The sequence below is a fragment of the Chanos chanos genome, chromosome 7, assembly GCF_902362185.1.
Source record: "Chanos chanos chromosome 7, fChaCha1.1, whole genome shotgun sequence".
Classification (NCBI taxonomy): Eukaryota; Metazoa; Chordata; class Actinopteri; order Gonorynchiformes; family Chanidae; genus Chanos; species Chanos chanos.
The window spans coordinates 14,319,478-14,333,528 of NC_044501.1; the positions used below are offsets into that span (position 1 = coordinate 14,319,478).

The 14,051-nt window shown below is 40.3% G+C and overlaps 1 protein-coding gene across 1 annotated transcript in view; it reads right to left on the bottom strand.

The window, feature by feature from the left end:
* LOC115816029 (neural cell adhesion molecule 2) overlaps positions 1-14,051 on the bottom strand; it is a 57,688-nt gene that overhangs the window by 26,820 nt on the left and 16,817 nt on the right. Inside the window, exons 7-9 of the mRNA XM_030779001.1 lie at positions 11,037-11,206; positions 5,106-5,251; positions 1,818-1,968 (exon numbers count right to left, since the gene is read on the bottom strand). Of these exons, the coding sequence (XP_030634861.1) occupies positions 1,818-1,968; positions 5,106-5,251; positions 11,037-11,206 (467 nt within the window). The remainder of the gene's footprint in view (positions 1-1,817; positions 1,969-5,105; positions 5,252-11,036; positions 11,207-14,051) is intronic.

A 14,051-nucleotide genomic window follows, 5' to 3' on the forward strand; every position in this document is an offset into this window, starting at 1 on the left:
GACAATGGAGATGTTGACCGTACAGAGAGGGTTCGACTGCATGGTAGAGTTACTCAGTTATGCTGGTGTTCTTTCTTTCTTTCTTTCTTTCTTTCTTTCTTTCTTTCTTTCTTTCTTTCTTTCTTTCCTTTTTGCCTCCCTACAGGGACCCATTAAAGAGAATGATGTTCCAGTTCCCTGTCATGTCTGAAGATTAGTAAGACTACCTTTTAAAGCAGGATACTGTATTAATAAGTTTATTAGAACCATTTATTAGCCTGTCTCTGTCATGTGAAGCCAGCATACTCATTTTCACTCTTTAGCTGAGTCTCTGTCACGTATCTGGACTGGGGCATGGCACTCTTCCAGATGCCTTGATGACATTGATGAAGGTTCACTTTTTGGACAGATTTGGTGGGAAAGTTCATGAAGGCGCTGGAAGCAACAGATCACTCAGTAAGTTCCTTCCGTGATGATTAATGTGTTTAAGTGCCAGAAAATTCCTGACGTAAAAAAAGACATCTTGAGGTTGCCCACACTGTTTATGATTGTCAGCACCTTGAAATTTAACCATTAATCTGAACTCAAGGCTTTAATTAGCCGTGAGCTGTTTTCTTTCTTCCCTTAAGTGATGTTGAAAAACCACGGTATCTTGGCAAGGACACATATAAAAATTCGAAGGCTGAATAACAAAAGAAGGAATGTGAGCAGGTCAGCTTTATTCAGTCAGGGATAGCTTCCTTCAAACAAGGACTGAATTTGAGCAGCTCTGAGGAAGCTTTACTTCACTACAGTGTGGTGATGGTTGGAGGGAATGAAGATGAAGAATGGCATTGAATTATGACTTGTAAATTATTAAAACACTTTACTTTTAGCACTGTATGAGATATGAAAAAGTAAGTAAATATATATATAGATGACTAAGTGCTGAAATTTGGAGGACAATGATGGAAGGATATACTTTTAATTCTCTTAAAATGCTTAGTCAAAAGAGGGCAGACATTAACATCTTAGATTTCCCCTAAGTGACAACCTGCTGCATATGTGTTTTTAGTGCAATTACAGTACTTGTAAGATATCTGTGAGAAGTTTGAGATTAGTGAAGCAGTATTAGCAATGCTACCAAAAAAAAAAAAAGAAGAAGAAAAGAAATAAAAGTGTGCCATGTGTTAGCACAATGCACAGTGCTCCAGATTTGCCCAACTAGTTTATTTCAGTAATGCCCCGATATTGCTCAAAGAAAACATCTCATTCTGGAGATGCACATTTATCTAAATATGTGCCTCTTAAAGGGATAGTTCACTATTTTGACATTAGGGCTCATTATAACACTTACCTTAGAACTTGTGTCAGACACTCAAATTTTTAATCCAAAAAACAAACAAAAAAAAAAGAAAAACGCAAAACACTCACCATCCGTAACGACTGAAAATTGATTTTTTTGTATTATGAATGGTGGTAACTGAGGCAAGGATTTCCAAATCATGTTTTAAAAATGTTTTCCTGGCACTGGGTTTAGACAGACGTGCGAGGCTGTTCACGTTCCCTCGCACAGCAGATGGGAGGAAGTAGCGTGTGTTACTCTTGGTCTTTCAGACAGGATGTAGAGTTTCTTTAGCTTGATCAGACCAATAACACCTTGTATCAAATTTCATACTACATTTGAAAAAGAAAACCCTAAATAGCAAAGAAAAAAACTGTCAGTAAATATTGTCCTCATGAGATGAATTTTAATGACATGTCGACTATTTACTTACAAGTCATTGTCAAACTGGGCCAACACATACCAAAGGGGAAACTTTTAGTGTAGTCAAAAATCAAAAGGCTCCCGTACTCACACTCTATGTCAAGGAACATACTCTTCTGGTGACCTCCAATTCTGCTTTGAGCCTCACAGTCAAAACGACCCCAATCTGTGAGTCTGACCCCGCTGATGGTAAGCATAGATTTGCCATGGCGACCACGAACTTCAACACGTCCGTCCTGGCTCTGCGGACATGAAACAAAAATCATGCCACACTTTGGTGAACAAGAGAGGAAATAAGACATTGGGATTCATGTCCATCTTGGGAAATGAGGAAATTCAGTGTAATGTTCTGACTCCAGATGTAATATTTCAAAATTGGAGAAACCGTTCCTCTGAATGCCTGAACCGGTTTTAGCGTAGGGGTCTCTGGGTCACAAATGGATTACAAATGTAGAAGAAAGTTAAGAATCCCCCCCCTCCTTCCATCTCCAAAAGATGAGTACACGACAGGAATTATATGCTGAAATAAATTGGCAATCAACAAAGCACTGTGATCTGAACCTTTTTTTTTTTTTCCCAATTTCCAATTTTCAAATATCCTTCGTAAGACATGCACCTCGGTGAATTCTCATAATTCATGGTGTGATTCTTCATGTCTTCTAACGGCCTGCGTTCCAACACCTTTAATGCAGACCCAACGTGACCCTTCAAAAATCTTCCCACCTATTGCCCAATGGTAAACAATAGTGACATGACAGGTGTTTGGATCAGCTCTGTGGCTGAGTATCTGCATGTGTGTGTGTGTGCGTGCGTGTGCGTGCGTGTACGTGTGTGTGTGTGTGCATGCGTGTGTGTGTGTGAGTGTGTGCACGTGCGTGTGTTTTTATTTGAGGTGGGGTGCTACTCAGGGGAACATTTATTTCAATTGTGTGGATACAACAAAGAAGACACCTACTTCCAAGGTAGCTTTTGTCACGCAGAAATCAATACACGTGAAACCTTCCATTAACACACACACATGCACAGAATGTGTCTTTATGAAAGCAGGCTTTATTGCTTGTCTGCGCTGGGGATGATCCATTTGTTAACGATCATTATTTTAGGTTAAAATGAAAAGTAAAGGAGAGGATTCATACACATACACATACTGTGCATGCATCCATAAAATATGCAGCAGTGCCCACATTTTTTCATGAAGTCTTTTCACACTGATCCCGAAGCACCACCATTGTAGCTTATTGTGAAAGACCCATTCAAAACAAATGAGTCCAATAAACGCAGCCAATAAACACAGCTAATAAAACTACACGGCTAAAATCATGGTTCCAAATCTGTGATGTAAATCTAACTCACATGCCTGTAACAAAAAAAAAAAAAAAAAAAAAAAGGAAAGAGACGGATTATTGTGTAATTTTGGACCGGGAGTAAAGGAGGCAAATGCTGGTTCAGTGTACTGACTATCTCTGTCTGTCCTTTCTGTCTCTCTCTCACTCCCTCAGCCTGTTTGCCATTGTCCTCAGTGTTCAACTCTTCATCCTCTTCCAGAATGAGAACTGGCGCGTACTGAAAACACATTGTCCTGAGGGAGAGGGTTTGGGGTGGTTTCATATTCTGTGTCCCTCTCAGACAGAGAAGCCGCTTAGTAAGAATGAGGAAGAGAAAGAGAAAGAGAGAGAGAGAGAGAGAGAGAGAGAGAGAAAGAGGGAGAGAGAGAAAGAGGAACAAACAGAAGGATAGATGACCACTGGGACTCCAGATTTGTAAGGACTAACCTAGAGGGACGATACCCTCACAAGGCTACATGAGAATTTTCCAGACGGTCTGAGGACAGTTCTCAAAAAGCATGACACCACTGCAAACTCAGAGCTATACTACTATTGTAGCAGATCATACAAATACATATATATCTATATATAGCTTCTAAGTATCCCCAAAACAACAAAAAAAGGCGCACTGCACGTTGATTTTTTATCATCACAAGATCATAAAAGTAAAGATATTTGCTTTTCTCTCTTTGGAAAAAGCTTCTATTTCTCTTTTTGTGTATTACCCTTCAACAGTTTTGATAAAGTTACACATGAATACGAATAACCAGCTCTCAGAAAGAGGCAGAGTAGCACACGCACTCCATCTCTCCAGGTGGGCAGTCAGTCTCAGCTTCGCTGGAGCAAAGCTGAAATCATTCTCTATAGATTTCGCAGTTTTACTGTGCTTTTAGCGTGCGCGTGGATTTTAGCTTTCAGATGGACCGGTCAAATACCCCACTTGATAAACATTATTTTCAAAGAGTAGTCAAATAATGCGGCACAAAAATTGTTGTGTTGTTTTAGAGTAAAAACCTAGAGGAGGGGGGTGGGGGTGGGGGTGAGGGTGAGGGGGGGGGGCGTTTACTATTGTAGCGCAATTATGTTGAGAGGAGAATTTTCTAGTGGTGTGGACTTGCTAAAATGAGAGGAGAAAAAAAAAAACAAAAAAAAAGGACTGGGAACACAATCCATTAAAACATGGTGTGCTTCGAACACCGCGAATTCCTTCTCCAACAAATTGCTGGAACTTGTTTTGTGGGCTTGTCAGCATAATTGTGTTTGCCTCAGGCAAAGAGCGGGTCGCTTCCCCATTCATCGTGTGATTGATCAAAGTAAGTGGATACCGTCAAATTATGCATTAATAATTTTTGTGTGCGGAGTAATGTTTTCACAGTTAATGGTTTCCTATCTTAATGGTTAAAAAAAACAACAAAAAAAAAAAACCTTAATGTTTTCGCTGTTTAATGATAATGAAACATGAGGTTTAGTGGGGTGTTATGCACTTTTCTTTTCTTTTTTTTTTCCGTTTTGTTGTTTTTAAGAAAACACTGGGATTACTTCCAGGGAAGTTTGACTAAAAAAAAAAAAAAATTGTGAAACATAATCCTGAGCTTAACCTATCACTTTCATCAATACATATCCCAAGCCTTACGCAGAAAGTCCTCGTGCCTGTCCTCAAAACCATTTTCATTGTCATTTTTCATGAAAAACAGACGCCTCTGGTCCTGAATGCTGACTGACTGAAACACTTCCCCATTAGATACACACCTGTTATCATGCATGACAAAGTCACAGGCATCGATGACTACCCAGAGGGTGCTAGCATTAAAGTTCACTGAAGGCGACAAAGAAGGTCCTTATGTGTACGAATGAGTGAGCGTGAGTGAGTGAATAAGTGAGTGAGTGAGTGAGTGAGTGAGTGAGTGAGTGGATGACTGACTGACTGACTGACTGAATGAGTGAGAGATTGAGTTGGTAACTGAAGAAATATTGATGAGTATGCACAGAGTGAATGAATACATAAGATAAATGACAGATTGTATGACTAAGTGAATGAAAGTACTCGACTGTACCTTGTCTCCATCTGAGAAGCTCTGGCCGTCGCTGGCTCTCCTCCAGGAGATCTCAGGCAGAGGTTCTCCCTCTGCCGTACAGGAGATCATAGCTGCACTGCCCTCCACAGCTGTCACATTCCTCAGCTGTGTAATATGGGGTTGCACTGGACAGAGAAAAAAGAGAAGAGAGAGAGAGAGAGAGACAGAGAGAGAGAGAGAGAGAGAGAGAGGGAGAGAGAGAAAGGGGGAAAAGAACAAGATCAATACATTTGAACGCCCTACGTCTTGCTGCTAATATCAAAAAATTCTCACACTGGACTTGTAAAACGACACTATCTGAGATTACTTATCAAGCACCCCCATCTCCATCTCAAGTTCACTTTTGGTCTGTTCTTCCGTATGCATTCACATCGGTCTTTCACCTTTGACTGAACACTTTTGGTCTCAAACTGTCTCAGGGTGAGACAGTCAAGCGGCCTGCTGCGGGTAAAATCTCTTTCTCTGACCCTCAGAAGTGCTGTCAATAGTGCTGTCAACCAGAGCCTTTAGCGGACTTCCTGAAGCATCCGGAATTGAGCCCCGAGGACGACGGTTTGAGACCAGCCGGCGGCTATCCCGTTCAAACCGTCGGTTTTGAGCGTGGCACCGGCTCCGCCAGGCTATTTACCCTCGTGAGTATTCTTCCTTACATTCGTTAGAGAACAGGCAAGGTCCCTGAAACCGTTGTGGATTACTTTCATGAATATCTCTGGATGGGAAGACCGACTCTCACTCTACCCTATCTGACTTACATTAACCACTGCAAACAAAAAAAGCTACTGTTTCTGAACTCTTTCCTCCTCTGCTTTTTCTCCTTCTACGCTTCTCTCCTTTTCTCTTATTTTAACAGCACATTCCTCACATACCACATGGTATTCAAAACCCTGAGTCCCACAGGGCATATTGTGTCTCATGGATCCTTCAGTGTCGTAGCAGCTGAACTTGAATTTGAATTCAAACTACCGTCCATGCCACCACGGTTTTCTATGCTATTCAGAGCACAACGATAAACAGAATTAATGTTGGAGGTGTGGAGCTCACGGGGAAGAGGAGGGTACTGCCATGCTTGTTGCTCATAGATAAGAGACTCAGCGTACTACAGCATGACAGTCTAAGCTTCCCCAACTAAACACCCCACGTGTCAGTGGTAAACAGCCCTGTGGTGTGAATCAGGAATAATACGAGTTGCTTTTATTCAAGAACTGTGGAAGACAGTACAAATAAGGAGCTAAAAGGCATTGAATAAATTTGTATTGAAGTCAATAGAGAGGGATACACAGTTTTGGAGCTTTGAACGTTAGTCTAGAGAGATCAAGGGCTTGTTTGCAGTGATGTGCCCAGGACTAATGAAGGGTGGCACCAGACTCATTGCAACACACACTTGCAAGCTCACACCTCATCACTCCTTCTCAGCACACCGACACACACACACACATACAAACACACACACACAAACACACACACACACACACACACGCACACACACATATGCGCACGCACGCACCCACACACATGCGCACACACACATGCGCACACACACACGCACACAAACGTGCACGCACACACACACACACACACACACACACACACACACACACACACACACACACACACACACACACACAATTTCAAGTGAACTGGCTGAACTGGCTGAACTGGTGTTTCTGCAGTGCACAGTCCACAGGTACGGCGGTAAGCAAGGGCATTGCTTCTTCAGCAGAGTGACCTGCATTTAACAAACCTGCATCTAGCTATCTGCTGGCTTCCCTCTTTCATTCTCATGTGTAAATTGACCAGCTGACTCTTACTGACTATCGTGTCACTGTCAAAGCACCTGTGCAGGACAGATGTGTGTGATGAGAATGTCTGAACCAATGCAAGTTTTAAAGGGGAGGTGGGCTTCTGTGCCAGAACAATCTGAGGTGTCTTGTTCAGACTTACGCTATAAAAAAAAATACAAAAAGTACAATTCTACTAGATGACAAAATCAAACTTTTTCAGAGCTCCAGATGACATCTGGTTGTCTGTAGGAGGGAATGTAGCAGGCAGAAAAGGTCATGAGATACATAGATGCTCTCTCTCTCTCTCTCTCTCTCTCTCTCTCTCTCTCACACACACACACGCACACACACACACACACCACATACACACACACAGATACATATAGATTCTGTCTCAACTCAGAAAAATCATCTTTGCATCCCAGTCACTCTTCAACCCTCGGAGGTTGATACTCAGATCCAGAGACTTCAAAGTTCCCCACATCATCACAGCACAGTGTTACAAGAGACACACGCAGAGATACACACTGATAGAATACACACAGCAAGCAGAAAACAAAGCAACTACATACAGAAGCAGCACTGTGACACAGCAGGGACACACAACTATGATTCCCAAAGTTTCATCTCTCTCTGTTTTTTTTGTTTTTTGTTTTGTTCTGTTTTTGTTTTTCATGTTCCATACCAACCCTTGCCTGTTCGTGGTATACACGGCATAGACCTGTTTCCTGGGGTAGAGATAATTTCTTAATTAGAGGATGGGAGTATGTGGCCCTTCAGTGAAGCTGTTCACTCATATTCAGTGTGTGTGTGTGAAGTCTACACTTCACGTAAGTAATCAGTGTAATAAGCTACTCATCTCGTTAGGCTTGTTAGCTTAGTAATGATGCCCACTTACTTTCCCCTCTTCAGCTCATAAAGTAGAGGGTGAACTGACGATGAAGTTTCAGTATGAAATGATGAATGTTTAGTACGATTCTAGGCCACTGGCTTAAGCCGGCTCTGGCTGAAACGATTAGGTATGTACGAAATAGGTAAAACAGATGAACCGTTTAAAAATTCTGGTATGTCAAATATCTAATACTTTTACGGTTTGAAATGTGTGTGTTTGTGTGTGTGCGCGCGCGCGTGCGTGTGCGTGTGTAGATGTGTTAAAAAGACCGAGAGAGAGTGATTTTTCAGAAAACCGCACTAAAGTCTTTGTCTCCTCTACTGCCAGCCTCACATTAACCAGTGATTTGTATTTTGAAGTTGTATTAGTCAGATTTGAACCACAAAATTGGAAATATGATTCTAGTAGCTAGTTTTATTAGCTGTGTTTATTAGAATCATTCGTTTGGAAATCAGGCTTTTTGTTATGTCATGTTTGTGCATGCATATCTGTATGGGAGTGTGTCTGGAAAAATCTGTTGTTTTCTTTGTTGTTTTTTTCTTTTAAAAGATAACTGAAAAACAGGAAAACACAATTTATTCATTTATACAGCTGTTTACACTCTTTATAAGATTACACAGACATTGATATATCATACAAATACCATACTATCTGGCATACTAACACCAATGGATTGCAGGATATCAAAACATTCAGTGTCCTTGTCTTCCATAACCACCCCCCCCCCCCCCCCGACCTCCCCAATCCCCAATATCTTATTATTATCATGACAACAGCATAACTCATCCCTCAGTGGAACATCAGTACTAAGTAAATTCCTATGTATATTTATAATGAATTGCTTGTGCTTAGTGAGTTCCATCAAAGGTTTGTGACGTCCTTACTATTTACACACAGAGAAAATAAAACTATGGGGATGAATGGTGCGTACGACAAATTTGCCCTGAGTTTTCGGTACAAAAGAATTCATAGCTATGTTTCTCATAGCTTTGCTTTATATATATATATATATATATACACACTTTTTTTTAGCCATCATTTTGTGTACACAGCAAATTTTGTGAATGTAAATCAATCAGTAGAGCACCTCCAGCCTTAAGCATATTGATTTGTATAGCATCTTGATGTCTCCACTGCAGCTGTTGTCTGGTGAAAAAGCGACAGCTCGACTCTGTCATGTTGAAAGGGTTATTGTGAGCTCGGTGTCATTCACCATGGACAACTGACAGAAAGTGTCTGTTAGCCACAGAGAAAGAGCTCGGTCCACTCGTTCAAAAAGAGGGAAAAAAAAGAAGAAGAAGAAGAAGAAGAAGAAGAAGAAGAGGAAGAGGAAGAAGAAAAAAAAAGCTCCAGCGGTTCAGAGGCTGTTACTAACACTATTAGAGCGATGTTCAGTGGTGCTTTTACTCATGTGCGGTGGGGAAAAAAGGCTGTGTAACGGTTAATTAAAGTTGTTTGAAAAACTGTTAGGCTGGAAGTAGTTAGAGAACATCTGTGTTTAGGATCCCTGCTGAGAAGCGTGCTTCTTCTTGACTTACTATACCGTTTAAAATAACATGCATTGATTAAATGATTCGATCACCATTTGCTACAGTTACACAGTAGGCTACTGATTAAACGTATTAAACACACAAAAAGTCACTTCAGAAAATGCAGTATTGTAAGAGAGAGACCTTTGCTATGTTAACCCAAGTAACCAGCACTCTGCTAGGTTGTGTTATAAGCTGAAATTTGAATGTTTGTATGATGAATGATTGATTCATTCGGTACATCTCAAGAAAGATGGGTGTTTCATTCTAGAAGTGCAACTGACATTAGCATGAAGAGATCCATCATTTCATTCCTGCCCCACGAATAAATATTTGTTGCTTTTTTTCTTTTTCTCTGTGTGACTGTTGTCAAGGGCAATGAACAGGATAAAGTTACAACTCTGTCTACCCTCCACACTAGCAAAACAAAACTCCCATCCAATACTGCAAAGTCATATAAATGTGCATTTTGAAGTACACACATTGCTAGAGTATGGAAAGGGGAAGGGGGGGCACTGTTGATGACTGAGAATAAATCTCCATATATTTTCATGCACAGAAGCAAAATCTCATCTGAATAATCAGTGCAGAATATGCCTGCTCGTTTTATGAAAATATAAATTGAATCTGTTTCCCATAAAAGTTTGTGGCAGAGATTTTCATAATAATTGAACACCCCCTTTGGACAGAACCTCATTGACTTGCTTTGGTGAGTACAGAGAGATGATGAATTCAAAGGAGCTGTTGGTTCATTTCTACAGAAAAGTTCACTCTAAATGGGGACGTGAAATATATTCACACTGTCAACAAAAGATGTTATTTCACTGCTGCTGTCCTGTCACTCCATTCTGACCTCTGCCGCTAATGAACTTGACATTCATAAAACATTTTGAATGATTTTTTTGGGGCTTTTTTTTTCCTCTTATTTTTTTATTTTTCTTTTTTTCTGACATTGTCCCCAAGAGACCTTGGTGTGACAAAGACTGAACGTGGCGTTCAAGACATTTTACATGCTCAGTTTTACCTTTTTTTTTTTTTTTTTTCTCTTACGCGCTCAGTTTTAAAGCTGTCTCAGCTATGTTTTTAATTAGAAAGGACTTAAAGATTAAAGGTGAATTGTTTTAATGAAAGATATATTATTTAGAGTGGATTCGAATGTTTTTCTTTTGCTTTTTTTTTTTTAGTGTGAATGTCTTAATCGAATTCATTTAAGAGAACTGCATTAATACTGCATTTCATTTCGGAAAACAATTCAGTTAACCTTCAACCAAGACTCCTACATTATAAAATCCATACATTTAGTGTTACTTGAAAACATGACCCCGTGAACATGAAGTTAGTAGCATTTGTTTCAGTGCATGAAGGCGCTGAATTTGCTTGTTTTCAAGTAAAGACAATGATTAGACTTTATTGGTGAGATGGTCTCTGTGAGTCTAGCTTTACTTGTTCAGAAATGTGTGAATAAAGAACCTGTGTTTGAGCTTGTTAATACAGCGAAAAAAAAGATCTTAAAATGGAGATAAATTATAGGGAATTTTTATATATATATATATATATGTATATACGGGAATTTACAAAAGGAGACCATAAAATCTCAGCTCTTCTTGTTACAATGTCAAAACAGTTTGAAGACCAATTTAAAAGAAACTGTACTGAAACGAGCCAGTCATATTAAGCCAAGTAAGAATGGACCAGGGCCATTACTTACCAAAGACTTTGAGGAACAGCTCACTCTCCTGAATGCCTGCCTTATTACTGGCCCTGCAGGTGTACGGTCCGCCGTCATCTTGACGAATGTTCTGAATGGTCAGCGTGCTCCTGCCACCTTCCAGAGTGTTCAGTATATACAGCTTTGATCCCTCAACCTGCTGACCCCTCCTGCACAGAAAGAAACTACATTCACCAACACTGAAACAACCTTCCCTCCACCAACATTGCTGCTAAAATGCAAAATACCGACTGGAAAGCAAATTATGGCAAAAACTTAATCTTATAATGAATGTTTGGGCTGTGGACAGCTTAGCAAAGAACTTTTTCAACAGGTGTGTCTTTGCACAGCCTGCTTTGGATACTACAGTCTGTTTCTTTAGTGGTGTGTTGCTGGGCTAAGTTCACGCAGTGTTAAATCAACTGTGAGAAACTTTATATGGTCTGCATGATTGAACTCACCAGAGCTGACTTGACTAACTCTCTCAGTGTAAAATGAACAACTTTTGTGGGATTTAATACATACTCTTTGGTGGTTACTAGGTTTTAGTCCATAGCAATGTGCTTTAGGAAAAATAACTAACAAGTCAGTCATAACTAATTAACTCCAAAAAAAAAAAAAATAAAATCCACCGTTCGATTGATTGGTTAATGACTTTCAAATAAATCTACAAATCCATCCATCCATCCAAAAATCTATTCTTTCACCGTTTCATCATTAAGACAAGCTTATACATCAGCCTACAGTGATGACGGATCATCAGAAATCAGACAGATATATTGAATATCGCTCTACCTGGTACCGATCAAAAAGACATGGTTAGATTAGATTATGATTAACGCTGATATCCATATATACCCTACATTAAGAACGTGTTACTCAACTTGGCAAATTAACTGCAATATACAAACAACAAATACTTTAATCATTTAATTTGTCCTACTTTGTATGCACTATTGCTGACAGTACACCTCAACTCCAGTAACGTGACTGACTGTGTGGACAAGGTCCACCCTTCAGTAAATACAACCTATGACGTGTTTACAAATCAGGGTCTGCATGATTTGTCAAATAAGACAAGAATAATCATTTTACTCCACTGCAGAGAATCTCAGGCCTTCTAATGTTTATCACGATATCCGAGGTGTCAAGGTCAAGGCTGTGCCTCTAGTCTATTCCTTGTGTTTCTAGTGTTTCTCTCTCCCCTGGGTCTCCTGTGCTCCTCCGGCCTGTCTCCCTCTGTGTGTGTGTGTGTGTGTGTGTGTGTGATTGTGTGTGATTGTGTGTGTATGTGTGTGTGTGTGTGAGTGTGATTGTGTGTGTGTGTGTGTGTGTGTGTGTGTGTGTGTGTGTGTGTGTGTGTTTGTTTGTGTGTGTGTCTGTGTTGTGGGCGTGACACTCCTCTCACTCTCCTGGCTGCTGATCAGCCCGCACACCTGCAATCCATCTGCTCATCACACTCTGCAGTATATCAACCCCGCTTCCTCATCCACTCACCGCCAGATCGTTGTTTCAGCCAGTGTGGTAGAACATCTTCCTAGCGTCACTTAGAACCATGTATTCTAAACTTGTTCTCGTGTTGTTGTTGATTGCTGTAACTAATCCTTGTCACCCTGCGCCCCAGGATCACTCTCTTGCCTGCCTGTTTTTCTGCTCATCTCCCAGCCTGCCCAATCATTCATCCAGCCAAGCTCACAACCCAGTCCTCGCCCCTGCTACGCCCTGCTTCACCAGCCTCCGGCTTCCCTCTGCCTTCGCCTGCCGAAATCCACACCTCCATCCACCCTCACTGCCTGAAAGCTAACAATAAACCATTTCTCATTCATTCTGACTCAGAGTCTGTGTCCTGCGTTTGGGTTCCCCTTGTTGGTGGTAACACAAGGGGCGTATTGAATGAGTGGGGGCGATATACTGTGCAGGTGCGCGTTGATAATAATGCGAAAAATGTGAAAGCAGTGCATCATTGTGTAGACAAAATTTTTGTTTGAGAGAGAAGATACTTATGTGTGTGAGCATTTCAGACTGTCCATGTAGATCTCTTTCTTTTCTCTCTCTTTCTCTCTCTCTCTCTCTCTCTCTCTCTCTTTTGCTGACTTTCTTTCCATTTTATTACAGACAACACATCATCACAATCATTACTGGTTGCCTAGTGGCACGCACTGAGCCAAAGTTCAGGTCGCATGGGAAATTGAGGAGAGGAATAATTGAAAGTCCTGTTTTTAAACAGTGCTGCAGAGAAGCTCAAGAACTTGAGTAATAACAGTGATGGCGCAGAGCGGAAATAAACTGTGTGTTCATCTCACGAGGAGAGAGAAACTGAAAGGAGAGAGCAGGAAATTGCTTCAAGCCTGGTTCATGGTTCATGAGGCTAGAGGGCCAAAGCAAGCAAAGAAGCACAAACAAACAAGTAAACACACAATACATCTGAGAGAGAACACAGAGGACAATTAAAATAAAATAAGAGATTATATCAATAGTTTAATATATAATCTAATTTTAATATAAGTATATATAATTTTAATATATATATATATATATTTTTTTTTTTTTTTTTAATCAGTGAAAGGAGTAATGGTGGAGTTTTCTAACCAAATGAAAGACCTAATGAGATGATTTTCTCAGCCAAATAACAAAGAGATTTGATTATTCTTGAAACCAATGAACACTAGTTGAGCTTCCAAGTCTCTTTGAGCAAATGAGAAACACAAAAAACCATTAAGAGCAGGTCCTTCCACGCAGGTGTGATTCATTTGTAAATTAGGTAACTGAGATCCTATCATTCCTGTTTCATGTAAAACCAAAATGCTGAAGAGGCTAATTTACCAATTATGTTGACTACAACAGCAAGAGGAAGACATTTGATTGCTATGGAGTTGATAGATTGTTAAGGATACATTTGGCAGTAGCTTCAGTGAAGAAGCCTGCTCTACTTGTTGATGTTTTTAAGAAGAAAGAAAAGCAACAGTAATGGTGACCAGGAAGTCTGAGGGATTCATAACTAGGGTCAATGGTAAA